Consider the following 27,135-nt stretch of genomic DNA (forward strand, 5'->3'; position numbering starts at 1 on the left):
CTTTCTTTAATTTATCAACAATAGATATCCATCTCTATTAAATTATCCCAATGACTCTAACTAATACTATTCATTACAATTTATGCTTACATAAATTGTTATTACTGCGGATTATAATTCATTATTTCTTTTAATGTTTAATTAATGATAGTCTATTACTGTTTCCGAATTCTATTTATTTTGGGGTACAGTAGATTCTGCTTCTAAATTCTGTTGGCATATATATAATCTGAAAGTCACTTCTTGTTGTCTATTTTGTATTATAAATTGTAAAAAATGTATATTATATCTGGACAATGACCACCAATATGTAAAGTACTCATGTAAATTACCAGTTCAAATAGCAGACTAATGTTAAAGACTTAAATTGAGAACTATACTCTAAAGATGAGTTTATATCTGTAATATCAATCTACAAGAAAACAGAGTAAAACATATATACTAGAAACCCATATTGGAATCCAAAACATTTATACCCCAAAACAAAGCTCCAACTACACAAGTTTAAGAGGGCATTCCCTCAATCACCTTCAAGTTCAAAAACCAACTTCTTACCCCGAATACTTTCAGTTTTAATCCATTCAACTTCGTCAAGGTTTAAGTTGTGATGCAAAAAATACAACTTGTTTCACTGCCTTATCATAGCCAGCACCATAGCCAGCTTTGTACTGCAATGAAATTTCACCCTTCAATTCTTCAATTTCAGCTTTCAACTTTTCAATAGTAATCTTGTTAGCATCTTCTTTGATGAGTGATTTTAATCTAATCTTGGAATTTTCCTCCATCAAGTCTTTTTCTCTTGCTACCAGTTGACTTTTTTCCAAGTTTGATTCTTCCAATGTTTTCTTCAATTTATTCAGCTCATCTTTAAGACTAGTCATCTGAGCCATATTTTTCTCAGATTCAGACAACTTCTTTTTCAACTCAGTAATCTCTCCAACATAAGTCTTCTTTTCCTTTTCCATATCACCAAACTTCCGCCCGATAACACGAAGAAGGAAGGTTGTTCGAAAGCAATCTGCCAGGCTAGTTTGGAGTGCACTTTCTAACTCTAACTCCTTTACTTTTTCATGATACTTTTCCATTCTGAAATGTTTCTCAATAAGCTCTCCAAATGGAAAATGGTCATCCCAGATTGATGTGGCATCACCATCACCACCGCCACTGCCATTGATCTGTGTATAAAACGAAGTCCACATTTCATCCACACCAGATAAACTAGGCTGGCTGCTTCCACGAACCTGCACAGGAGGTGAACTGGAAACCTCTAGTCGAGGTCGTTTTGCTTCAACATTCAAAAAGGGTGTGGCCGGGGAATTATTGGTTAGAGCTTTCTGCGGAAAACTCCTTATGAGATCAGCCATTCTCCTACTTTTTCCATGGAATTCTCGCATCTCTTTCCCAGACATATCTTTCACTAACATCGTGACTGTTCTTCATGAAAAAGCAAATGGAAAGCCAAGTTATAAGTAGAAAGCAAAAAATCAGAACATGAATGAAGGAATATTAGAAGAAACTACCCAAATACTGCCATAGGACATCTTCATCATCCTCCAACTTCTTCATAATAAATGAAATATTTTATGAAAGTACTACATCTTTCTGCTCAACAGGGGATAACAATTGTGCAACACTAAAGGGGAACTTGGAATCATACCAGTAGAATTAAGTAGTTACTAAGGGAAAATGAGTAACTTGCTAAGATACTAAAGACTTTCGTTTTAAAATCTTTCTAAGACAAATTATAAGTTGTTAGAATACATCTTCTAGGGATGTTATTAATGGATATATATCCACCCTACAATGTTTTCATCCAACTCACTGTCAACATCTAACACACAAATCCTAACCACTTCCAAAGTACATTATGCATGCCACTGACATGCAATTAAAAGAGAACGACATAAATAATAATAATTACCGCAGGCTTTGAATTGAAAGCATACTTCCTATTTTGATTGAATTTCTCATTATTCATTTTCCATATACAGCACAAAACAATGACTCAACAGCTTATTGATTTCATGATAACATTTAACCAGGGACCGACCGAGAAACTTTTAGTAGTGGAGGCAATATACTTGCCTTTCTCTCTATACATATAAGGATTTGTTAAGGTACACCCGCCTGTTTTTTAGAAGGAATATGTTAGCAAGTTATCACTAAAAAGTGGTTAATACACTTGAAGGTGTATGCTGCTAAAATACTCCTAAAAAATAAGTGGGTGTATGTTAGTAACCCCCATAAACATTTGCTAGAATACACCCAATACTCTAAGGTGCATGTTGCAAAATACTCTTTTACAAAAACTAGTAAGTGTAATCTAGCATTCCCTCTCTATGTATATATATAGTGAAAGCAATAGAAACTCTTCTCTAGTTTTCTATGCCTTCACTTGTGCTAACATGGAGCTGCATTTAACCATAAACAATTTAAAAAAATATTGTCATGGATATTTATGATTATACATATTAAATATGGACTAAAAGTTCATGTTAGCACAAGAGATTTGACATACATGAAATCAACCCATGCATGTTACAATCAAACAACAACAGAAATCATTAATAAGCACATGCAAGTCCAAATCCCTAATTTTTGGAGACGTTTGTTCCTCAATCGAAATTCCAAAGTAGAAATGTATGAGAAGACTCACCACACTTAAAGAGAGAGAATGATGGTGATGATTTCGAAAACATGCACCTTAGCTTCTTCTTTTTTCTACTTTCTCTTTCATTTTCTCTATGCACAGATTTTCTGTGTGTTTCTCTCTCGAATCTCTTCTTTCTCACTCTCTTTCTTTTAAAGTTGTGCAGAGAGAGATGTGTCGTGAGTGATGTGGAGTATTTTTAGTATGATTTTCCCTTTTTACCCTCAAGAATTAATAGCTTGTTCATAATCATGGATAGTTTGATACTGTATTTATTTGGAATTGGATTCTATCTTTCTATGGATATTTGGGCCAAGCTAGTGATTTGTAACTCCATTAATATAAAAAATCCAGCTTAAACCGATTAAATTCATTTTATTTTTCACATGTGTTTTTAAATGGAACTAAATAAACAAATTTTACCTTTATTCATTTTTTGAAAAATTAAATTGACCAATATCGGTTTCATGGTAATAATAATTTGAAAGATGTTTCTTTATATAAATTATCATTTCAAAGGTATATTAATGAGGAGGAAATGTTTGAAGGACGTTGCAAAATCAACTAATTAGGATAATTATTAATAGGTAATTTCTAAACTAATTAAAAAGAAAAAGTTCAAGAACAATTGACCCAATTGTAGTTGTATAATACTTATTTCAGAGTGGGTTCACAAAAATTAATCAATGAAAATCTTCTATTAGAACTCTTGAACTACTAGTAATCTTTGTACTAGTTATAGTAAACATTTTTTAAGTTGGATATAGAGACTTGAATTATGTTTTTTTCGTTTTAATTAATATTTTTGTTTTGTTCTTAAGAGTTTTGGTTTGGTGCTCCACATTTTATTTTCTCCTTTTGTTTAATATATTTTAGTTTGCTCTTTTTATTTAATGTATTTTAATTAGTTTGAAGTTTGACGGTTTAAATTACTTGTGCTAATATGACAGCTTCATGTTTTCTTTCTATTTAAATAAAAAATATTATATTTAGTATTAGAATAATACTTTATTGGTCATTTAATTGAATGTTAGTTTTTATTTTTTATTTTAATTTAACTCTTTATTTAATTTTAAGTAATGATTTGATTATTTATGTCTTAAAATATCAACAATATTATTCTTTGTTTACAGAAATTTAGAAAATCCAAATTTTCATCAAATTCATAGTTCAAATCTTCAAATAAACTTATATTTTTATCTCAAACAACAACATCAAACTCGTCAAATAAATAACTCACATTTTAAGATTTAGGTTAGAGATTTAATTTGGATAAAGATAGAAAGAAGAAGAAGAAGACATTATCTTGGGGATTTGGAGATCAAATCTTAAAGTGTGAGTTCTTTATTTGATGGATTTGATGTTGGAGATAAATATATGAGTTTATTTGAAGATTTGAGTTATGAATTTGATAAATATATAAAAAAAATTGAAATCGATAATGAATTTTCTAGGTTTATTTGAATATGATGATGAATTTTTCTAGGTTTTTGTAAAAAAATAATAAGATTATTGACATTATAACACATAAATAATCAAATTGTTACTTAAAATAAAATAAATGATCAAATCGAAAAGAAAAAAATGAAAAGTAATTACACTCTCACCAGAAATTAAGTTAAGAGACTCTAATAGATATTTTCCCTTAGTATTATCCTAAAAATATATTGAAAAAAGTATATAGATATTATTATTTATTATTTTTCTCACTCTAGCTTATGTACTTACTTTAATAGTAGTATAAAAGATATAATTTTTTTTTATAAGAAAAATTTCTTAATATTTAATATATTACTCGACTGAACCAAACCAAACCAATTTATTCTTCGTCATTATCTTGATTTGTTTCCGATTTCATAAAAAACTATTGCAAAAATCTAAACAAACAAACTTTTTTAATTTGTTTGAATTTTTCTCTTTATTGTTACACCCTTTAAGAATAAATAGGGGGAATGAGAGGAAGAGAGAAAAGAGAAGAACAGATAATTAATAGTATTATTCCCTTATTTTTCTTTTTTTTTTTTAAATCGATACTAAGATTAAATAGATCGTATAGATTTTCATCATGGTCTAAGTGTATAGTTCTTTAGGAACTCAACCACAAGTCTTTTGTATTTGATAAATCTTTTACTATTTCAAGAGCATATTCAATGAACATAAATAAGTTTGTTTCAAATCATACAAATATCAAATAGATTTTATATATTTCAATTAAGGGTATTAAATTCTATTTCATCAAGGACCCAACCACTAAATAATTATCAAGAAAATCATATTTTGAGCAATCCAACATAGATACTTTAATATTAAAATCTTCTACAAGAACTATATCACAAATGATGTTAATAAATAATTATCAAGAAAATCATTATTTGAACAACCATATATAGATGTTTTAATATCAAAATTTTAGTTCTTGGTGAACTATATAAAATCTCCACAAATGGTAATTCAAGAGAATCACACTCTTGCAATCCTTCTAGAATTTATCATGTATATCATAACTATACAAACTAAATAAAATTCTTCAAAAAACTTCTTGTGCTAGAAATATACAAGATTAACATTGATATGAAGTATAAAAGATTGACATGAAAGAAAAGAAAAAAATTTATGAGAAAAATGTAGTAATAATGATATAGTTAATATGCAATGAAAACATTCTAAATTCAAATTTTAATTTTAACATTCCATATTATATACCATAACTAATATAGAAAACAAATTTAATTAATTGTAAATCATTCCTAAAAAAATAAAAATTTAATTGTAAATCAATTTCAACAAAAACCTTGCATTTCTTTTTTAAGGTAATTAAAAAAACTATTTGATGTCAGTCATACCATTATTATCAAATCAAAGTCAAAGTAATAATCACTAATAAAATCAAATAGAAATTTACTCAATTGATTTTAAATTATTACACTTTAATAAAGAGAAATGAATTACTGTAGTGTGAATCAAACACAATTGGAAATTGTTTATTAAACATAAATAACAATTGACAATATAATTAACTATAAGTTTGATTTATAAAATAATTGTAAAGTTAGTTTGAGCAGATTCATTATTTAATTTATAAAACATAAAGATTGCAAAATATCGAAATCTTCAAAATAAGGCCGATAAGACAATCATTCAATGATATATGAATAGTGAATTATTTTGAAATTTATAAGGAATAAATATTAGTTTTTTTTTTTAAAGTTATTCAAGAACTATATAATATATCTAAACAATTTATAACACAATTATACGTGCAATCCTTTAAGGATGCATGAATATTGAATTCTTCCAAATTTTATAAGGAGTAAATAAGCATGATATATTTAAAAGATTAATATGGAAAAATTATGAAAATATACATTCATTAGACTTACTATTAGTAGAGTTTCATGTTGATAACGTGTTGTGAAATGAACCAAATCAACATCAAGGTATTGTACAATACATATGAAGGAGAGGAATATAGAAATAAATATATTGTGCACCTTTTTTCCCTTCATTGTGGTTAATTTTGTCCCATAGGGTTTTTCCGATAAAAATTTTAATGAGGCAGTTAATCACACAAATAATAATGTACTCTTTTTCTTTCACTAGATTTTTTCTATTATGGTTTTTCTAGTAAAGTTTTAATGAAACATATTGTTGTCGAACATTCAAGGAGGAGTGTTATGAATATTAAGCCTATTAGTGAATGTCCATTAATATTCACTTATTTACTTGTGTCTTGTATAAGACTTACATTGTAATAGAAGACAATAAGAGAATAATGCTATTAGCCCTATCTTTTCTTCTTTTTTCTCTCTTCCTCTTATTCATCTATCTTCTCCAATACATAGATCTTGAAATGATTCGTTTTATGACACCTTTTAATTTCTACTAATAATAATTTATTGTTCATATTTCTTACCAATAATAAAGTATTCTTATCTTACTCCTTATATATATATATATATATATATACACACACACACACACACAAATAGTTTGTTAATTTACAATTTAAGGTGTCATGAAGTCCTAACTCAACTGACAAATATCAATATTGTTAGGTTGGATGTTTAATTTTGAATTTGCACATAAGACCTCACAGTTGTGTGAGTTAATTATGGTGGAATTTACCATCTCTTTTAAGACAAAAAAAATTACAACTTAAAAGATGTATTGCACAATTTTTTTAGTTATGGCTTGCTCAATTACACCCACTAAAAAATGAGTGGGTAAATTAACAAACCCCTTATATTATATTAGATGAAATTTTATTGACTTCAGAAGTAAGTCTGAGATAAGTTATTCTTTTTAATAATTTCATACAAACGACGAAGCATCAAATTTGGATAATCAAAATTTAATTTGATTATTTCTCTATGGTTCAACTTCAACTTATATTAAATCTATTTAACGTTCAAAGTTGAATATTATGATAAATAACACTTTCAGTTTATCAGATTCTAAAATGGTCAACATAATTCAGATTTCTATTTCTTCTGTTTTTTTTTTTTTTTTTGCATCTTCAAAATATAACATAGAGTTTAGACTCATTTTAACCACGGTGAAAAAATGAGATATCCAATTTAGTCCTTATAAAAAATAAAAGTAATGTTTAGTCCTTTAAAAAATTAATTAGAGACAAGTTAGTTTTTAACATTATTTATACTTTATTTGGCTGATGAATGAAAGATGGAGGAAACAAAAGAAAATGAAAAGAAAAAGAAGTGATAGAAAATAAGATAATTATGTAGTTGTTTAGTGCAAAAGACAAAGTTTAATTTATATGTACTGAAAATTGAAAATCATATTTTATACTATTATCCCATAAGAATAATAGATTTTACAACATCAGCAAAAAGTCCGTTTGGTACAATTACTTAATGAAAAAATTGTCATTTTAAAAAAATAATCACTTTGAAGAGTTTCATCCATTTGTATTATATGATACTAAAACGAAAAAACTCTTCTCAATAAATTATTTATCATAATTAATTTTTTATAAAATGTAATTTTCATTATAGGTAACAGAAATAAAATAGATTAATTTTATTTCGATCTCTATAAGTTAATCTCAATAAATTATTAAACACTAAAATCACTTTTTTTTTTTATCGGTATCAAACAAAAACTTAAAATATTTCAATAAAATTAAAATAAATAAAGGGCTAAATAGCTCCCGTGGTCTCTTAACTTAATTTCAGTTAATGTTTTAGTCTTTTTTTTTCTTTTTGATTTGGTCCTTTATTTTAATTTTAAGTGATAATTTGATCTTTTATGTTTTAAAATATCAACAATGTTATCCTTTTTTTTACAAAGATTCAAAAAATTCATCAAAACTTTCAAATAAAACCCATAAAATTAATTATATTCTTTAATATAATACAAATTTCATCAAATTCGTAACTCAAATCTTCAAATAAACTCATATTTTTCATTCTTTATTTGATGTTGTTAGAGATGAAAATATGAGTTTATTTAAAGATTTAATTTATGAATTTGATGAAATTGCATTATATCGAGGATGATAATTAATTTTATGAGTTTTATTTAAAAAATTTGATGAATTTTTTGAATTTTTGCAAAAAATAATGATAACATTGTTGACATTTTGAAATATAAAAGATCAAATTGTCACTTAAAATTAAAACAAATGACCAAATCGGGAAAAGAAAAAAAGATAAAAAACTAAAACGTTAACTGAAATTAAGTTAAGAGAACACAAGTGTTTTTTGGCAAAAAAATATATTACAAATAATAATAGTCTTCAGTTATTGGGTTAGCTATCCCTTTAGATTATTTTTAGGTTTTTTAATTTTAGTTCAATTAAAATGTGTCAAATTAATGTGTCAAAATATCAATTTTTATTGGATGATTGTGTAAAATAATTTACGTGTTAGTACATATAAATTAAACTCTAAGAGAAAATAAAAAGAAATATGTGTATTTATAAAATCATATAAATATCCAATAAAAAATTATATATGATTAAAAAAATTAAAAAATATAAAGAAAATAAAAATATGATATTTTTCAGTTTATTAAATTTAAATATTTTCTTTGATTGTTGTATAATTTATTTATATACTTTTCTTTTTATATTTTTTTTATTTTGTTTAATGATATATTTCTTTTTATTGATTTTATCCTTTCCAATTTTTCTTAAGGACATTTATGTTATTTTAGAAATATATATATTATTTTCTATTATAATTTATTTTTATTTTATCTAATATCAAACTACTAAAAATTCAACTTATTTTTTATTCCTTTTGCTTTCTTTCATTCATCAACCTGACAAAGTATAAAGAAGTTTAAAATTAAGTTGTTCTGGTTTAATTTTTTTAGGAACTAAGTTACCTTTATTTTTCTCAATGACTAAATTGAGTCTCACAATCCTTTTTAAGGACTAAAATGAATTTTTAGTCGATAACATGTAATATATTAAAATTAACATTACGGAATAACATTCATCGATTATGCTTAAAATATATAAAATGGTAACAAAAGTATATTAAATTAAACAAAATAGGTATTGTTAAAAAAATTAAAACTAATTCAATAATAAATTTATAAAAAATTTCATACTATAAATAAGTGAGTATTAAAATTTATATATAGAATTTGGTTCTGACTTTGAAAAAAAATATATAATTTGAAATGATTCCAGCGGCTTGTACAAAAAATATTCAAACACATCCAAATATTCAATTTTTGGTTTTTGGATGTGAATCTAGTCTTACATTTCACAATTTCACCCTATATAGCAAAGTATTTGAACGAGGGTATTGTTTTTCATAAACACATGCAAAATCTACGCGACATAACACACAAATATAAGATTGGATTGATTAAACTGTAACAAGATTACATAATTAAAATATGAAATTAAATACCAAGATATGATGTATAGATCATACTTGATTAGACATGACCAAATATAAACGAGACTAAATTTCACAAACTCTAACGAAAATAAAGGAACAACAAAAGCATGAATGAAGGAAAACTCCTTATTTATGAAATACCCAAATGAAAACTAAAAAGTAATTTCTTGTAGTGTTGCATTGACACCAAAAACAAAAGAACTCTCAAATAGAAGTCCCTAGCCAAATCATATTCATAATTGGATGAACTTGTTAGAGCTTTAACTCAAGACTCAACTCCAATGGATCCTTCACTCCATTTGTTAGGATTGCATTTGGTGGTGTATGTTTTTTGGGTCCTCTTTTTTGGAGGGATCCATGTGGTGTGGGTAAAATACACTCAAGAGGATCAAGTTTAGGAGAAAGGGTGGTGGATATGATTGGTTTGTCCAAGAGGGATATAAAATCTCTTGTCTCAAGAGACTTGAACTCATGTGTAGGTGGGGGTGCAAAAGGGAATTTTGGGATTTGATACTCACAATTCATTTGAGCTAGATTGACACCCCTTCTATTTGCCAACTCAATAGTCATCAAGTGATTCAATTCCAAAAAATAGTGATGGATAAAATCCTCCCTAGAGCAAACAATATTAGAGATATTAGGTCCCATAAAAGGGCCAAGACGACCATAGTCATCATAGCTAAAATAATTCACCTCATTCTCCATGGTGGGTTCTATTTTCTCCATGTTGAAATGGAGTTTTACAAGGGGAAACAAAGGGAATATAATTTTATAAGAAAAAGTTTTAGATATAAAAGAATGAAGTTGTGATTCTTTCGAATGAGGCAGAAAGACTTAATGAAAGGTTGTATTTATGGTGGGATTTTTTTTAGTTTTTATTTATTTATTTATTTATTTCAGTTGAAAATATTTTAGATTGCAATTTAAAATAATATTTACTGCGTTAACTATATATTTAGTGTTTCTCATAACTAACTTTTCTTAATGGTTATATTTTTATATTTTAAGATGAATTTTTATTATATTAATTTTAAATTTATATTCTAATATTTCTTCATAAAAGAAATTATATTTTAATATTTCACTTGTATTTTCAATTTATCATTCAATGAACATATAATACTTTTGTGACACAATGAACAGAATACTTGTTTATTTTTTTTAAAATAGAACAGAATACTTGTTAATTATAAAATTCAAGTGATGACAATGTTTTTGTAATAGTTATTTACTATGAATTGATTCATGTACCAAATTTTATACATAACAATGAACAGAATATACTTGTTTTTTTTATTTATTTAAATAGGACAGAATACTTGTTAATTATAAAATTCAAGTCACAATGTTTTTGTAATAGTTATTCACTATGAATTGATTCACGCACCAAATTTAATATATAAAAATTTTATTTTATTTTGATAGTATAGAAATTTTATTAAATAACAGTTTTATTTCATTGTAAATATACTTTTTTTATAACAAAAATGTGATTCTACATATATTCTTCATTGTCGCAGAAGTTTAACTTCTTCCTTCTCCATTGATACTCGAAATAGGTTTTATAAGTACATTTTAGTTTACCTCAAACTATGTACATTTCCTTTTACAGAATTATATTAATATTTATTTTTGGTTTAATTATATTATTTATTTTTAATACTCCTATATATAGAAAAATGAGAGAACCAAAATTAATGACGATTTTATTAGATGCATACGTAACTCTAGCTGTAAAGGTTAAATAAAATAAACACATTTCTAGAAGTCATAAATAAATTAATTATTTTTTATATGAAAAAAATATTTTAAAGGTGATAAAGATAACGATGAGAGATGGTTAGGGTGTTAAAATAACTTATATGTATATTATTTTTATTATTATTTAAAAAAAAATAGAAAAAAAATTATTATTAATAACATTGACATTTATGGTTATTTTACAACTACTTCATATGAAATTTTAAATTATTATTATTATTATTCTCTTTCCTTTTTTATGTAAAAAATTATATTTAATTGGAATTTTAGTCTTTGTATTTTTCTCAATTTATAATATAAGTCCTTCTATTTTAAAATCTGACAGTTTTGGTCATTTATTATTATGATTATTTAACTAAAAAATAACAATGTGACATACTTTAAATAACATAACATATGATATGATGTAGAATAATTAACATTCGTAATGTCTCCATTAAAAAAAATATATATTGTTTTCAAATTTCACATTTATCCTATAAGGTGAATCAAGCTTCTTCCCTTTCTTATTATCATAGTCTTAAAAAAAACATAATACAAATAATTATATACAAGTTTATTGGGACAAAACCAAGTATCATTCATCTCGTTGTGTAGTCTCTTCCATTCTACAAGTCCTTGAACAACCCTTAATGGTAAAGAACTTACATGAGTGTATTATAAGTGCACACATTAAATCCAATTATGTTCATATTCATCTCCATCTCATTGAAAAGGGTCATAAAAGTAGTCAAATCACCCTAAGAATAAAAACGTGAATGCAAATATTGTAATCCTATTTTTTTTATTGTAATAAAAGTCCCTATGATGTGACATTTTTCTAAACAAGCCACATTGAAATATAACAAAACAGATTATCATACAAGATGTGCATGAATAATAAAAATACAAAACGTTTATTCAACCCCACAATAACAACAAAAACACATAATCACCTAAAGTGATATGTTACATACTAACTACTAAATGGAATAATAGTGTATCGCTCCATTGTGAAGATATCATAAGAAAAATTAAGCTCCTTCGATTTTAGCCAAAACCATAAAATTAGGTATTTCACCATTTCAATTATTTAAATATTTACTTTTTTCGTGGAGAAAAATCTTGTTATTTCTTGATTTTCTAATAGTTCAAATGAATGTCAATCATCGTTCTCACATGATTTTACCACGAATAGTCAATCATTTAAGTTGAATATCATTATCCAAACAATTATTTGAGAGAGGACAATATATACCCCCAACCATTCAAAATATCACCTCCACATTTTACCATACAATGAACATTCAAATAATAAGAGTTGAGAAGTTTCAATTGTTCTACATTTCTACATACACCCACACACAGTTGTGAATCTATGTGAACAACTCCACGCTGAACCAAATTGACCTTAATTTGTCGATAATCTATTATAGTCATGCCAACAAAGATATCTATGATATGTGAACTTTACGTAGAATGCTAGAGAGGCACTTAATGTGCCACTTCATATACTTTAATAGAAGAAGTTACACAAGAACTAAAATGGCTAACATCTTTCAATTTTAGAAAGGAACCTAATTAAGAATTGGTTAGTGCTATTAGAGAATATTAATTATGTTAGTGTTTAGTTAGTTTGTTTCTTAATCCTTCAATAAAACTTCATTTATATAGACCATCTAGTATAAATTTTTTGTATCTTTCAATATGATTCATGAGAAATTTCTCTCATTTTCAAACTCTCATTCTTTGAAGCTCATTCTAAAGTTAGCTAATACTGAAAAAGAGAATCAACACAAATAAATTCACAAGATCGAGTACAAGCATTTTCATTATAAAGTGCTCTCGCGATGCACGTCATTAATCAGAGTCTTAGATTAGGATTCATTTATTTTCGATCTTTTATTGGTTTCATCATGTGTACTTTTAGTTCATTATGTAATAAATAAATTTTTAATTATTACGTCTAAGTTTTTATAAAAATATTGCTTCCTTATATCTTTATTATTAGAGTAAATCATTAAATTGATCCTTAAAATTATAAATATTAATCATTTTAATCCCTTAAATTTAAGAATAGGTAACAAACAACATGATTCTGGTGTGTGCACTTAGAATAGTAGTGTTTTTTCATAAATGTTACTAAAAATGCACCCATGGGTAACATACTACATAGTAGATTCTAATATTTAACTTGTATCCAAATTGATTTTTTATTTAAACAAACTTGTACTATAATTTACTCATTTAAGTTTTGCTAGATTTTGCTATATAGTTAAAATAAATGTTTAAACGAAACATCTTTTGAATATTCATGGTGTATGATATATAATAATAGCAACAAAGCGTGATAGTTGAACTGAATAAATAAACAAAAAAGTATAATTAGTTAATTAGAATCTTACGTTCGATGATCATATTTCTCTAAATTAAACAACTCATTTTAGAGAATAAGACAAATAATATTATATGTATATGAATACCAATAATAGATCATTATAATATTAACTTTTTATGTATTCACTTTATTATTTTGTTACTTTAGAAGAGTCAAATTTATATATAATCATGTAATAACATAATTATTTGTATTGTACTTTTAACAAAAGGGAATTTTCAATAGATTGTGGCATATTAATAAAAAAACGTATTGGACTTTCAAAAGATGAAAAAATTAACCTATATCTTAACCTCTACCTCCACAATTTAATGTGTAATACCCCAATTATCATCTTTTATAAAAATCTGACCAAATTTGGAATACATATTTACCATTATCCTTAGTACAAAAATAAATAAATAAATGTGCTATCTTGTTCAACCCCTTTTTTTCTCTTCAGTCCCCCTTTTCCTTTTTTCATGTTACTCTATAAGCTAAAATCTTCACTCATAATTACACTCAATAAAAAAGGTGAGCAACTTTTTTTCCTAATTATCTAAGATTGTTTGAGGTTTGCTGCAACAATAGAAAAATCAGATATTAATTTATCTCATGAATATAAAGGTTCATCTAGGTAGTTTATAAATTGAGATATTTTTCTTTTTTTTTTTCAGAGAAAAAAGTTAGACGAAATAACGACCTAACTCCATTGAAAAAAAAGTAGAAAACGAGAAATATAAAGCATCACTGTCATTTCAACTTCCACCAAAAGCCGCGCGTTAACCACCATCAACCATGCACCACCGCCGCCTTCATACCACAGATAGATATGTGTCACTATCATGTTTTTTGTTCTGTTCTCTATCTTATTACTATTACTATAGGATTTCATTTGGTTTGTTTGTCCTGAATTCACATTTAAAATGAAATTTTTATTTGTTGGTTTCTAATTTCACATTTAAAATGAAAGAATGAGTTATATGAAGCTTATATTCGAACTAAAAAAAATGAGATTTTGATTAGCATGATTTATTGAAACTTTGAGTTTTTGAAATGATACCGGTTGGTTTATGATTTATTGAAATTTTGAGGCTTACCTTCTGTTTTGAAACGATGGTTGGCTGTTTTGAAATGTAGCCAGACTATTTTGAAAGCATATTTAGCCTTACTCTTCTGAAAGATGCCTATTGCCATTTTTGAAATTATGCTTAAGCTTTTACTTTATTAAATCTTTATTTATTTAATTTTTTTCAAAAAATAAAATATCAATAAAATATTGCTTCAAAATAAATTACATAAAGCTCTTTTTTTTTTTTAAATAATTATAAAAAAATATTTTAAAGTGATTAATTAAATGTGACATTTTTTTAATCTTTTAGCGGTTATAACACAAGTTGTACAACTTAAAAATTTTAAGGTTTATTTTTATAACTAAAATAATAAGATTATTCTTAAACGAGTTAACAAGATGTGACATCTTTAGTCTTTGAGTTTTTTTAAGACATGTGTTGAACAACTTGATTGTTTTAAAACTCGTCATTTTTAAATCAAACAAACTCATTTTATTTCGTCAAACTTTTTTTTTTCAACAATAAAATATTTTTTTTAAAAAAAAAAATCAACACATCAACATTTTTTATCCAAAAACTACTTAGTTTTGATTTCTCTATCATACGTAGATGTATGATCGCATTCTTATCAAACACATTAATAAAAATTTCTTTTTTTTTATTTTTTTTACTTAAGCACACATTTATTTCAAAATCACATTAAAAAAAACAATTAATATTCACATTTAATGATAAGGAGAAATTAATATATTTAAGTTAATATTAATTTTACACAATTTATTATAAGTAATCATATTTTAACGGATGTCTAATATATTCTTTACACATAATCGACCTCTGAACTCAAAATTTGGTTTCAAAGACAATTTTTTTTTTCTTTCTATTTTTATGAATTTTTTAATATTTTTTCTATTTTAAAATAAATTTTAGTAACGACTCTATTTAATTCGAAAAACACTCGAAAGTTTAAAATGCGATGTGAAGAAAACTCTATTTTACTCTTTATTTTTTCAAAAAAAACAATTTGAAAAATCACAATTTAAAAAGAAACAAAAATTTGAAATTTGAAAAACTAACCAAAAAAAACTTTTAAAAAGTTTCTCAATAAAATTTTATTTTTCATAAAATACACCGTTAAAGTCTGTAGCAAAAAACTTGATTAATTCTTGTGAGTTTAAATGTCTTCTAAATAAATTTAAATTCTGAATTTTTCGGAACACAATATTTAAAAAAATTATAACTTTAAAATCTTCAAAATATTTGTGTATTGAAAATTTTAATTTTAAATTGCTTGAAACACATTACATTTGAAAAATAAAAAATAAAAAACTTACAAACCGAGAAGCTTTATGAAAGTTTTTAGCAACAGTACAAAAATTTCAACAAACACACATAGTTAAATTATGTATCAAAAAATTTGATTTAAAATAGAAAAATGTGTTCTAAAAAGCTTCAATTTTGAATTTTTTAAAATACAAATATTTCAAAAACAGGTTTGTACTCTCAGAAATTTAATTTCAAGTATTCCAGACTATATTACCATTTAAAAAAATAAATAAATAAACAAAAGAAAAATTGCAAACTGAGAAAACTTTATGGAAGTTTCTCGAAATAGTAAAGAAAAATCGAAACACATGGGGTAAGACTGTATATATATATAAAGGATTGTCCACCGTTTCCACACTATTCCTAATTCCCATCTCTTTCTTTCTTAAAAAGATAAAATATTTATGTAAAATGTAGAGATAGAAATATAATAAATGGGGTATCGATAAAATTTTCTCAAAAGAGGCCTATAGATCTTCAAAGCAGCTAAGGTTTGAAAATTATACCTCAATGCTCCATTAATTATATCTTTATTTTTTGAATAACCATTAATCATACCCCTTTTCGCATATTTTATTTACACTACCGATTTTACCCTTTTTGAGTTTCGGAAAATTAGAAAATTCAATTTAAAGTTTTCTAGATGATAGATGTGTTTTAATAAATTTAATTCAAGTTTTTTAAGATATAGATATATGTACTAAAAAAACTTAAAGTTCAAGTTTTCCATAATACAAAATAATGATGTTTCAAAATACTTAAAATTAAACTTTTAAGTACTAAAAAGTGTAAAATGATTTATATATTAATGAAAAGTTAAGAAAATGTTGTTTTAACATTTTCGATTATGTAATTTTTAGTTTTTTTTTTTAGAAAAAAATTATATGTACCATCATTGTAAATTAATTTTACATTAATGTCTAATAAAAATTGAGTATAAAGTAATTATTTAAAATAAAGTAATTAATAAATAAATATAGATGACAATATAATAGATTCTCATTGAACATAATGTAAAACAATTTTAAATATGATCATTAAGCTCTAGTATTAAAAACAAATGGGGAGGTAATGGTATAATTTTAGAGGTACCAAATAAAATTTTCCTAATGTTTTTGAGTGAGGTCTAAAGGTGGAAAAATAGAGAAACCATTCATCTGGTGATATTGTTTTCCAATATGTTGTATTACAATAACGTGTTCCTAGGGATGGGAATATGCTAATCTGTCCGTCATGGGCTGATGGTTTGGCCTACTTATGGTCTGGTCTGGCATGACTTATCTAATAAAAAGGCTAGACTCGTTTTTAAGGTCTATTTATTTAAATAGGCCAGGCTCAGACTTATAAAAAAGCCTATTAGGCCTGACAAACCGGCCTATATATATTTTATTATTTATTAATATTATTTATGATTATTATTATATTAATAATATTATTTCCTATTTTAAATTTTATCAACTAGGTAATCACTTAGTAAGCATTCCATATTCAGTAGTTGTTCTATATTCGATAGCAATTTCATATTCGGTAGCCGTTCAATTAGTCAATCAGTAGTCGTTCCATATTTGTTTAAGAGGTAATAATGAGTGTGTGTTTCAGAAGAAAAAAAAATCTATTATTTGACACAAAAAATTATTTTTTACGGTTTAAATGATATTTATTTCATATTTTTTTAAAATTATTTTAAATAGGCTTTTAAATAGGCTGACAGGCCAGACCAAACTTTTAAAAAGATCAGACAAGGCCATAAAAAAGCCTATGATAGACCGTAGGCCAGGCTTAGGCCGAAAAAATAAATCGTATATCAGACTCAGGCATTTCAAAGTCTGGTCTGCCCTGGCCTATTCCCACATTATTTGTATTGTACTTTTAACAAAATGGTCTTTTCAATAGATTGTGGCCTAGCCTATTCCCATCCTTGCAGAGTACCAATTTCTTATCAAATTCCATTAGACTCTATTTGAATATTTTAAAATGAACGGAACGAAACAAAGAAGAATAAAGTAGAGTGAAGCAAAATAGAACAAAGTATTTATTCCATTTATTTCATTGTTTAGTTATTTGATGATATAGGGGAACACAAAAAATAAAATTTCATCTCTTAACATTCCAAATTGGAGGATGAAATGAGATGAAATAAATTTCATTATGTTCCACTTCATTCCACTCTTTTTTAAAATATTTAAACAATGGAAATTCATTAGTTTCCATTTCATTCCATCCATCCAATCAAAACTTTAGTTCATATTAAGCATATAGATTTAAGAAAATATAGAATTTGGATCATTTCTCTCTAAATCTAAATCTAACAGTCTCTGCAGCTTGCACCATCCAACAAAGACAGAATCCAAGTTCAAACTTATGGGTTTATACTTTTACTATATGAAACCTACAATTTCTGCAAGACAAAATACACATATTCAAGAATTTGCATATCTCAAAAGTCCAAATTATAAAGTTCAAGTGAGATGCTCACAAATAAAGGTGACAGGATTTTATTCAGAATCAAATTACCACATTGGTTGAGCAAAACCATTGAGCAAAGTCAAACAAATATAGCACTTTAATCACTGATATGTTCATTCAAAATCCTCCATATAGCTTCCACAATGAAGCAGCTTTGGTTTGCAATATGACAAGGAAAAAATTGGCACAAACAAATGCCACCCTTAAACTTATAACTGTGATCTCACATAAAAAATATAAAAAATAAAAATCCTTCAAATAACCAGCACTCACAATCTTTTTCTACATCAAAACAAAGAGACAAATTGGGTAAAAAATCAACTGACAAATCTATAAAATAAAATTAAAAATTGCTGAAGGAAGCTTATTGTTTCCCAAATTACAAGATACCTCAACAACAGTCCCCTTATACTTCGGACCTCATTTAGAAAATTGAAAACCTTAAGGTATTACTTGCCGCAAACAAGTTGTATTCCTCTACGAAAGCAGTCTCTTTCTTACTGCAACCACGGTCTTTTTCGACTTGATCTAACGAAATTTTAGAGTTAAAATCTCCAACATTTTCCGAAGATGCAGCAACTGTTTTGCGTTCATTTGAAAAGGCTACAGGCCCACCAAAATGAAACAAGGAAAATCCACCATTACTCTCTTGTGATTTCGCAGAATTACCATATCGGTCTTCCCCATTCAATGCTGATTTTCTGGAATTAGCTGCAACTGGAACAACCCTTTCTGCAATAGATTCATTAAAATGATCTTGCATGGATGCTGACTTAGATATTTGACTCAGTTCCTCTCCGTTTAAGCCCTTAGCTCTCGCAACTGGATGATAAACTGGAATAGCAGCAGAATTAAATTGAGGTGTTGGTTGCTGTAAGGCACCATACTGCAAGCAGAAGCGCGGGTCCTCGGTTAAGTTATATCCAAGAGGACCAGAATATAAATAGTTATTTGGGTGTACGAAGGGCATTAAACCGTTTGCAGGAGCCGATTGCCATGAAACTGGATTTTGATGATAGTAACCCATTGCCGAAGGAGTCTGAAACACAGGAAATTGTATGTTTCGGTTTGGCATTGGAGGAAGCATGCTTTCAGGTTGAGAACATACATTAGTGGAAGTAAAACCATTTTCAAACACATGATTCCCAAATGCTTCACTTTCAGCTACATCCAAGGACGGAACAGATGGCGACCTGCTTGACAGATCCTCACCATTTGCATTGTGAGTTTTCTCGATCACAGCTTTGTAACAGCCAGACAAGCCATTGTCAATCCAGGTTGAACTATCTCTTACTTCGTATTTTTGGCTAGCATCTTCTGAATCTGAATTTGAGGATTCTGTATTTTCACGGTTTGAAGAGGTTGTATTATTATCGCCCTCACTTAGGCACGATGAACAGTTATCAGAACTAGAATTGCTACCTTGACTGTGATCCGAAGAATTATTCATGGCAGATCCTCTCGTCGCACTTATTTCACGTTCCTCGGATCCATTTTCTGTGGAGCTGCATGATCCTTCAGCTTCTGCATCAAGATCATTCTGACAGCCTTCGGCCATTCCACTGCTCTTTAAATCACTATCATCATTGTCACTTTCACCTGAATCATCAACTTCATCAACAGGTGACCTGACTGCTTCAAACTGAAATACTTGACCTGTGGAACTCAATGTAACATCAGAGTCGGAATTACGACGGGCATACTTATTGAGAGATTCCGTAGGCTCCCAAACTTTCTTCAAGTGAAGCAAATCCCTGCTCGGATAGTTCCCTGCAAAGACTCGGCTTTTGGGTCTTCCGCCACTGTCATGCATTAAGTCTACTTGATTATACCTACTACCACGATAGAACTGCCTAGATGTATCAACTGCAGATTCAGACTTGCTAGCGGCTTTCATCTCCCGACTACCTCTGGTCATTCTACCATTCAGGCTGCAACTGCAAGAATGGTAATCATATTTGTCACTCATCCGGTAGTTGGAACTATAGAACCTCTCAGTACACTTGTGACTGCCATTATGACCAACATTTCGACCATTTATTTTTGATTGTCGGTTCAATCCACTGACTCCCCTGGAAGATGTTCCAAAGTTGTCTCCATAGTGTCTTGGCTCAGATCTTCCTGCCATCCCTCCATTTTCTGAAACAACTGCATTATGGTGCTTGTCACACCACTTTGAAGACATATCGAGTTGATATTCATTCCTATATCTAAGTCTTTGACGATAAAAAGTTGGTTGTTCAACTTTGGAAGTATGATTCACGTCATGTGCATTTGCAATGTCTTCATCGTAATCATCATAAGCATGTTCTTGTGCTCTGAGAGTACTACACTCACTCGAGAGATCGTCATCTTGGAGGTTAGGATAATCACCCTGCGATAAATTAGCCTCATCTGCTGCAACAACTGAATTCTCGCATGTAATAGCATTATCATTTTGCTCAATATCAGCCGGTGCGGACAGATTTTCCTTTGAGGCTTCAGGAGAGCTAGGAACATCGATTGACTCAGAACGCTTTATTTCTTTAATTTTATCCTTTCCTTTTAGTCTTTCCTTTCTCCTAAGCTTTTTCTCCCTTTCTTTTGTTCTTTTCCTCTCCTTGCGCTCTTCTTCTTCACGTTTTTCCTTTTCTTCTTCTTCAAGAAGTTTCGTCTGCAAAAATATCATATACTTGGGATTTAGGAAGTATAATCACAAGACAGATAGAAGCAAAAATCACTTTTTTTTTTATCATTTTATTCTCAAGAAAATTATGTTCCTTATAAAAGCATAATAATTAAGACCTGCTTTTCTAATGTAATGATCTCTTTGCATGCTACATGAACTCGTTCCTCCAGCAGTTTTAGTGCAAGACAAACAAATATGCTATGCGCATTTTGACGTGCTGTTCCTTCTCTGAAAGCCTTTTCTACCTGAAAAGATGAACATAGTTAGCAGTTGAACAAGATGTCTACAAACTACAACCATGGCCAATGCAAAATAATCCAAGCAGCCATAAATTATAATAGATTAGAGATCAAAACATAGTTTGCAAACTGCATTAAACTTCTTGACATTATAAAGTGAAATAGATTAGAGTTCAATATGAAGTTCAACACACCTATCCTACAGATAGAACTGAATAATACCCCTACCAATATAAAATTCCATTCATTTGTCATAATGATTTCTACCCCTCACCGCACCAATTATACTGGTTCTAAAGATTACCATATTATCCTTTGACTTTGATAACTATTGACGATAAATCCTCAAACTTCAAAATATAACGTAAAGATATTCATAGAAGGTGGAATCAAGACAAACTATTATTAATCATGAAAATAACAATAAAGCAAAACATGCCTGCTCTTTGAAAATAACAACAGCAGCATCCAAAAGAAATTCTCGAGCAAGTTCAGGGCTCTTTGCATGCTTTTGCGGACGGGTGCAGTCTCCATCAATCTCATTCCCATCTTTGTCTGTCAAATCATCATCCTAGAAGCAAGCATATTATAATTAACTGATGGAACTTATAGACAACATTCCTCAAATAATTTTTGAAATTCCATGAATTTTGAACATTGTAAGGGAATCTAATTTCCTTAATGAAACTTGAAGTACCTCTTCTTCTTCTGCCTCTTCAGCATGCTCAAAGAATCTTTTTATACTTTCCCCTTTTGTGATTGTAACATAGCCATCCCCTACAATTAGCCTGCAATGTACGCACTGTTGACCCTTTAACGCATGAGCTTTAACACAAAATTCAGAACATCGACCATCTAGTTTCCAAGCTCGGAGGGTAATGAAGCATGCACTCAAACCACCAAGATCTAGGCCACTGACTTGAACACGTCCTTTTGTTCCAACATTTTCGAATTCCAAAATGTCTGATTTTCCTTCTGTTGTCCCCACAGCCCACTCAAAGTGATGATACGATCCCATAGTATCCGCAAATGTTTGGCGCCAATCAGCTTGAATCGAGTCATCAGATACCTGACGAAAGCATATGTATTGAGTTATGAACAATATATAATCTAGTCTCAACATGTAGCATCATAAGCCACCTATTTCATACAAATATTATTACCCCCAATGAAATCCCAATCACAATAGATTTCACAGCATAGAAATATGGAAGTCAAACCTCATACTGAAAGGCAGTATCGGCAACACAAAACCAACTGGTGCAACGAGGTTCTCTACGCATACGCTTCAGTTCTTTTAGCTCCTTGAATTCTCGAATAACATTTCTTCTACAATCTCGGCAAAACCTCTTGCTATCAAACCTGATAGATAGATAGATAGATAAAAGGTAATCTTTTAGTAAAATATAAAATATAAAATTTAATATATATACACAAACACGGCCCTCAAGGAAGGCTTCATATGGTTTCAACAATATAAACTTTATGACATTTTGATATATTCTAAATAGCACGAAGAAAGTTTAGGAAAAGAGTTTTGTTAAGAACCAAAGTAACATTTTTCGAAATCTAATGGCATTAGGAACCTCAAAACAATAGAAGGCAACAAGTCTCTTTGGAAGTGGAACAAACCTTAAGACCCTCAAAACACGGCCCTCAAGGAAGGCTTCATATGGTTTCAACAATATAAACTTTATGACATTTTGATATATTCTAAATAGCACGAAGAAAGTTTAGGAAAAGAGTTTTGTTAAGAACCAAAGTAACATTTTTCGAAATCTAATGGCATTAGGAACCTCAAAACAATAGAAGGCAACAAGTCTCTTTGGAAGTGGAACAAACCTTAAGACCCTCAAAACACGGCCCTCAAGGAAGGCTTCATATGGTTTCAACAATATAAACTTTATGACATTTTGATATATTCTAAATAGCACGAACAAAGTTTAGGAAAAGAGTTTTCTTAAGAACCAAAGTAACATTTTTCGAAATCTAATGGCATTAAGAACCTCAAAACAATAGAAGGCAACAAGTCTCTTTCGAAGTGGAACAAACCTTAAGACCCTCAAAACAATAGAAGTCAATAAGTTGTCATTGGAAGTGGAACAAGCCAGCAACCAAGCATAATGTTGAAAAAAAATTTAAAATTGCCAAGCAACATAAAACTTCAATATCTATCTTTTGGCTAAAAGGTCATGTAACTCCTGAGACAAAATGCTACACAAAAAAATCTAAATAAATAATTAAGTACTTTGGTCATATACCTATCCAATGTAAGATTTTAACACAACCCTAAAATTGAATATCTAAAGCTGCAGGACTGAAAGCCTATAGGTGACACAATATTAAGTCTATAATAAACTCAAATACCATATAAATATTATTGTTTTAACTACAGAATTTCGTAAACACTCAATAAGATACAGCAATCATCACTTGACTGGAGAATTCAGTTGCGTTCAACCCTAAAAACGGCTCATCAATTAATTTATCTTCATATTTGCATGATACTCATAAATAACATCATACCTTCTTACCATATTGTCCATGCCTACAGTCCAAAACGTCAAAAATAGGTGATTGTTCTATCACATTTTTTAACTTAGGCGAAATCATAAGAGACTTAATTTAATGTAAACAAGCATCACATTGAGATTTAACTAATTTTTCAATTTTTATTTTCTTCAACTTTTCAAAACCAGACTCATACTTTCTATTTGAAATTTTCAATTATTACAAAGTAGAAAATTAAAATATAAAAGTAGCAATAAAAAATATAAATAAAATAGATGTTGCAAATAAATAAAAAATAATAAAATGATAGAATTTGGAAACGAAGAAAACGGCACGTTGATATTATCTACTACAACAATTTCATATCAAATATCTCCCTTAAAAGCTCACTTCAAAAGAATATGGGAAAAGAGAAAGAGTAAGAGCAAAACCATATGAGTACAAAAATAAATTTTCTAAAATATAAAGAAAATCAAATAACCGTACAAATATTTAATAAATTTTATCTGTTAGAATCAATCAATAAATGTTTAATTATTTTAACTTTATAGAATGAACCTATATGGAAGTCATCACGCAGTCATGCGTGAAATGTGTTTTCGGCCTTTTCCAAAATGCATTCAATGAAAGCAAATTAACGGCCAACTACAAGTACCATTATGCACTGCACATAAGGAAAATATACTCGAGGCAATAAAGTAAAATAGGTAACAAAATACTTTATACTAACTACAATTACTACTAATTATTGGGGTTATCGATTGCGGAGGGTAGACCACAGTGAAAAGCAAAAAATCCGTCATTTTATACCGCCGTGGCACTGTTATCCATCACAAATTGGCCACGGCAGGTATCGAAAATTCCGCCACCGCAATCAACCATGGCCTATCTTTGACAACAACGCTAATTATTATCATAAAGTGGGGCCTATGTGGCTGCTACGGCCCTGCATTATCTAGAGTTAACACATTAAGCAGAAGATTATTGGAAAAAAAACAGTAAGCGGAATGTTCAAATAAATAGCCCACCTGAACATGAGTCTCTCAATAAAATCTTCTTCCTTCATCCTTAGAAGAGATTGTCTTGTCTCCTCGCCAAGTGCCGACCAAAAATCGACCAGCGTATCACATGAAAGTCTGGCAGTATGCAGGGCACAGGTTTCCCTTGTCCCATGCCCTCTACCATAGCTCACTATTCCTTGGCTTATCCAACCACGACCTCCCCCACCACAGGCATCTGGATAAAGCAGTTCTCTTTCCCGCTCCCTAGCACGTGCTCCATCAAACACCTGATACGATAAAAAGTTAAGCTACCCAACAAGGAAAAGGGTTGCATCACGAGAACCCAATACAAATACTCCACACTTACAATTTGCAGTCCTTTCAGAGACTTTGAATACAAATAGCAGTCCATAAGTGTCAGTGAACCCTCACGCGTTGTCGTCAAACCTCCCCAAGGATGGACAGATGGATCTTGAATATCATCTTTGGCTCCATTGGAAATGGATGATGATGATCCACCACTCTTTTGATTTTTGAAACCCCCAAGTCTGTTACAAGGAAACTGAACACCTGCTCCTCCTTCTTGATGCAAAGATTTTCCATACATAACAATCTGCAAAAATCCTTCAAGAAGCAATCCATTGCATCTCGAGCAGTACATATTTTTTCGCGCTTGCTCAAAAAGGGTTTGCTTGTCAATCCTCAAAAGTTCCTGCCGAGCTTGTGGCGACAGCTCACTCCAGAACTATATTACAAAAAAACAAAAACAACCATACGCGCGAAAAAGACAGTTAAAGAAGTTACGAATTGAAAATTTATCCAAAACAAAATGGCAACATGCACAACACATCCTCAAGCAATTTCACTAGCAATGCTTTTACAACAACAAAAAACAAAAAGCACATACATATAAGTACAATACTCAATGATTAACTTATGTAAATAAATACCTTCAAGTACTATAAATTCACATCACATGTAACATCAATTTATTTTTATACAACATTACCAATCACTAATGACAACACAAGAAAGTAAACTGAATAACCATTTGTCAAACAATCAAAGAATATTGCATCCAACAATTATACATCCTAACAAACAAAAAACCAATCAATCAATCAATCAAGGAATTTTCGCAACTGCCAGATCCAACCAAACCTCAATCAACAACTAATCATTAGCAACACAACAAACCAATACACACTAATAATGATCTAGCACAATCCCAAATGATAAAAAACAAATAAATAAATCTAAGAACTAATAAAAAAAAACAATTCTTATAAAAATTAAATAAATAAATAAAATGGATCGAGTAAATAAAAATACCTTGTGAAGCTGATTGTAACCAACATCGTCACGATTCTTGGACCAAAATCCATTGGCGGAAAGAGAGTACCTAGCTGGTGATTGCGATGAACCATTACTGAATTGGGGTAATCCTGGCATTTTCTTTATTCAATCTCTAGAAGATTCATTCACCAATGCTATCATTCTTTTTCTAAACCTGATTGAATTTGTATCGATGTAAATCGGAATCTAAAAAAGCATGAATAAAAAAGAATTGTTAAAAATCTAGAACAATAATTCACAGATCGAGAATTGGTAGAGATTTAGAGAGAGAAATTAAAGAGAGAGAGAAAGGGGTGTGGTGTGGTCGATGAGGATGAAGATGAGATTTGGTGTCATGTGTGAGACTGCGTGTGTTGTGTGTTTGTGTGTTGTGTCATGTCATCATATCATATACTCATACATATAGATACACATTATATTATATATATATAATTGTAGAGAGGGAGAGAGAAACATACACACTCAAGGTGAGAGATTAGATTTTGGTTATGCTTATGCTTAATGGTAAAACCAAACCTTGTTTCTTTTATATATACTACTAGGGTGGATAGTCTATATCCATTTTTCTATTGTATTCAATTATCTATTACTTTAATATATTTTGGTATATGTTGATTAGTTATTTTTAGACATAGTTACAAGTAAAATAAAATATTTTGTAAAAAAGGATTCCTTCGAAAGAAAAAAGTCACACCGAATTGAAATTTTGTATTACACTTTTACATATGTATGTTGTGAAAACAATCAACATTTGGTTAGTTCTTGTAAAAAAAAAAAGAAAAGAAAAGAAAACATTTGGTTAGTCTATTTTTCAAAAAAATTACATTTGATTAGTATGAGCGATATGACA

At 28.7% G+C, this 27,135-nt stretch overlaps 2 protein-coding genes across 4 annotated transcripts; both read right to left on the reverse strand.

Moving 5' to 3' along the window:
* Positions 1-341: 341 nt before the first annotated feature.
* LOC101509517 (uncharacterized) lies at positions 342-2,854 on the reverse strand. 2 transcript variants are annotated; one of them, XM_027333283.2, is made up of 2 exons: positions 2,657-2,854; positions 342-1,434 (listed from the first exon to the last, which is right to left on the reverse strand). In XM_027333283.2, exon 2 carries the CDS (start codon positions 1,422-1,424, stop codon positions 591-593), a length of 834 nt encoding a protein of 277 aa, XP_027189084.1. In that variant the 5' UTR covers positions 1,425-1,434; positions 2,657-2,854; the 3' UTR covers positions 342-590. The 2 variants fall into 2 exon arrangements, with proteins under 2 accessions (XP_027189084.1, XP_004497877.1); XM_004497820.4 differs by having other exon boundaries at positions 342-1,429; positions 2,657-2,851.
* A 15,725-nt stretch (positions 2,855-18,579) lies between these two features.
* LOC101509839 (uncharacterized) lies at positions 18,580-26,836 on the reverse strand. Of its 2 annotated transcripts, XM_004497822.3 has the most exons (9): positions 26,744-26,836; positions 26,262-26,471; positions 25,297-25,674; positions 24,957-25,216; positions 22,638-22,779; positions 22,115-22,486; positions 21,857-21,988; positions 21,295-21,423; positions 18,580-21,163 (listed from the first exon to the last, which is right to left on the reverse strand). In XM_004497822.3, exons 2-9 carry the CDS (start codon positions 26,379-26,381, stop codon positions 18,935-18,937), a joined length of 3,762 nt encoding a protein of 1,253 aa, XP_004497879.1. In that variant the 5' UTR covers positions 26,382-26,471; positions 26,744-26,836; the 3' UTR covers positions 18,580-18,934. The 2 variants fall into 2 exon arrangements, with proteins under 2 accessions (XP_004497879.1, XP_027189912.1); XM_027334111.2 differs by lacking the exon at positions 26,744-26,836 and having other exon boundaries at positions 26,262-26,637.
* Between the last annotated feature and the right edge of the window lie 299 nt (positions 26,837-27,135).

The sequence above is a fragment of the Cicer arietinum genome, chromosome 4 (genome assembly GCF_000331145.2).
Source record: "Cicer arietinum cultivar CDC Frontier isolate Library 1 chromosome 4, Cicar.CDCFrontier_v2.0, whole genome shotgun sequence".
In the NCBI taxonomy this organism is placed as follows: Eukaryota; Viridiplantae; Streptophyta; class Magnoliopsida; order Fabales; family Fabaceae; genus Cicer; species Cicer arietinum.

Coding starts and splice junctions, on each gene's coding strand:
- LOC101509517 (XM_004497820.4), bottom strand. CDS start 2,699: ATGTTTTCGAAATCATCACCATCATTCTCTCTCTTTAAGTGTG. Junction 1,430..2,656: donor ATTCTCTCTCTTTAAGTGTG/GTGAGTCTTCTC, acceptor CATGAAGAACAG/TCACGATGTTAGTGAAAGAT.
- LOC101509839 (XM_004497822.3), bottom strand. CDS start 26,381: ATGCCAGGATTACCCCAATTCAGTAATGGTTCATCGCAATCACCAGCT. Junction 25,217..25,296: donor CTCTGAAAGGACTGCAAATT/GTAAGTGTGGAG, acceptor TTATCGTATCAG/GTGTTTGATGGAGCACGTGC. Junction 21,164..21,294: donor TCATTACATTAGAAAAGCAG/GTCTTAATTATT, acceptor ATATTTTTGCAG/ACGAAACTTCTTGAAGAAGA.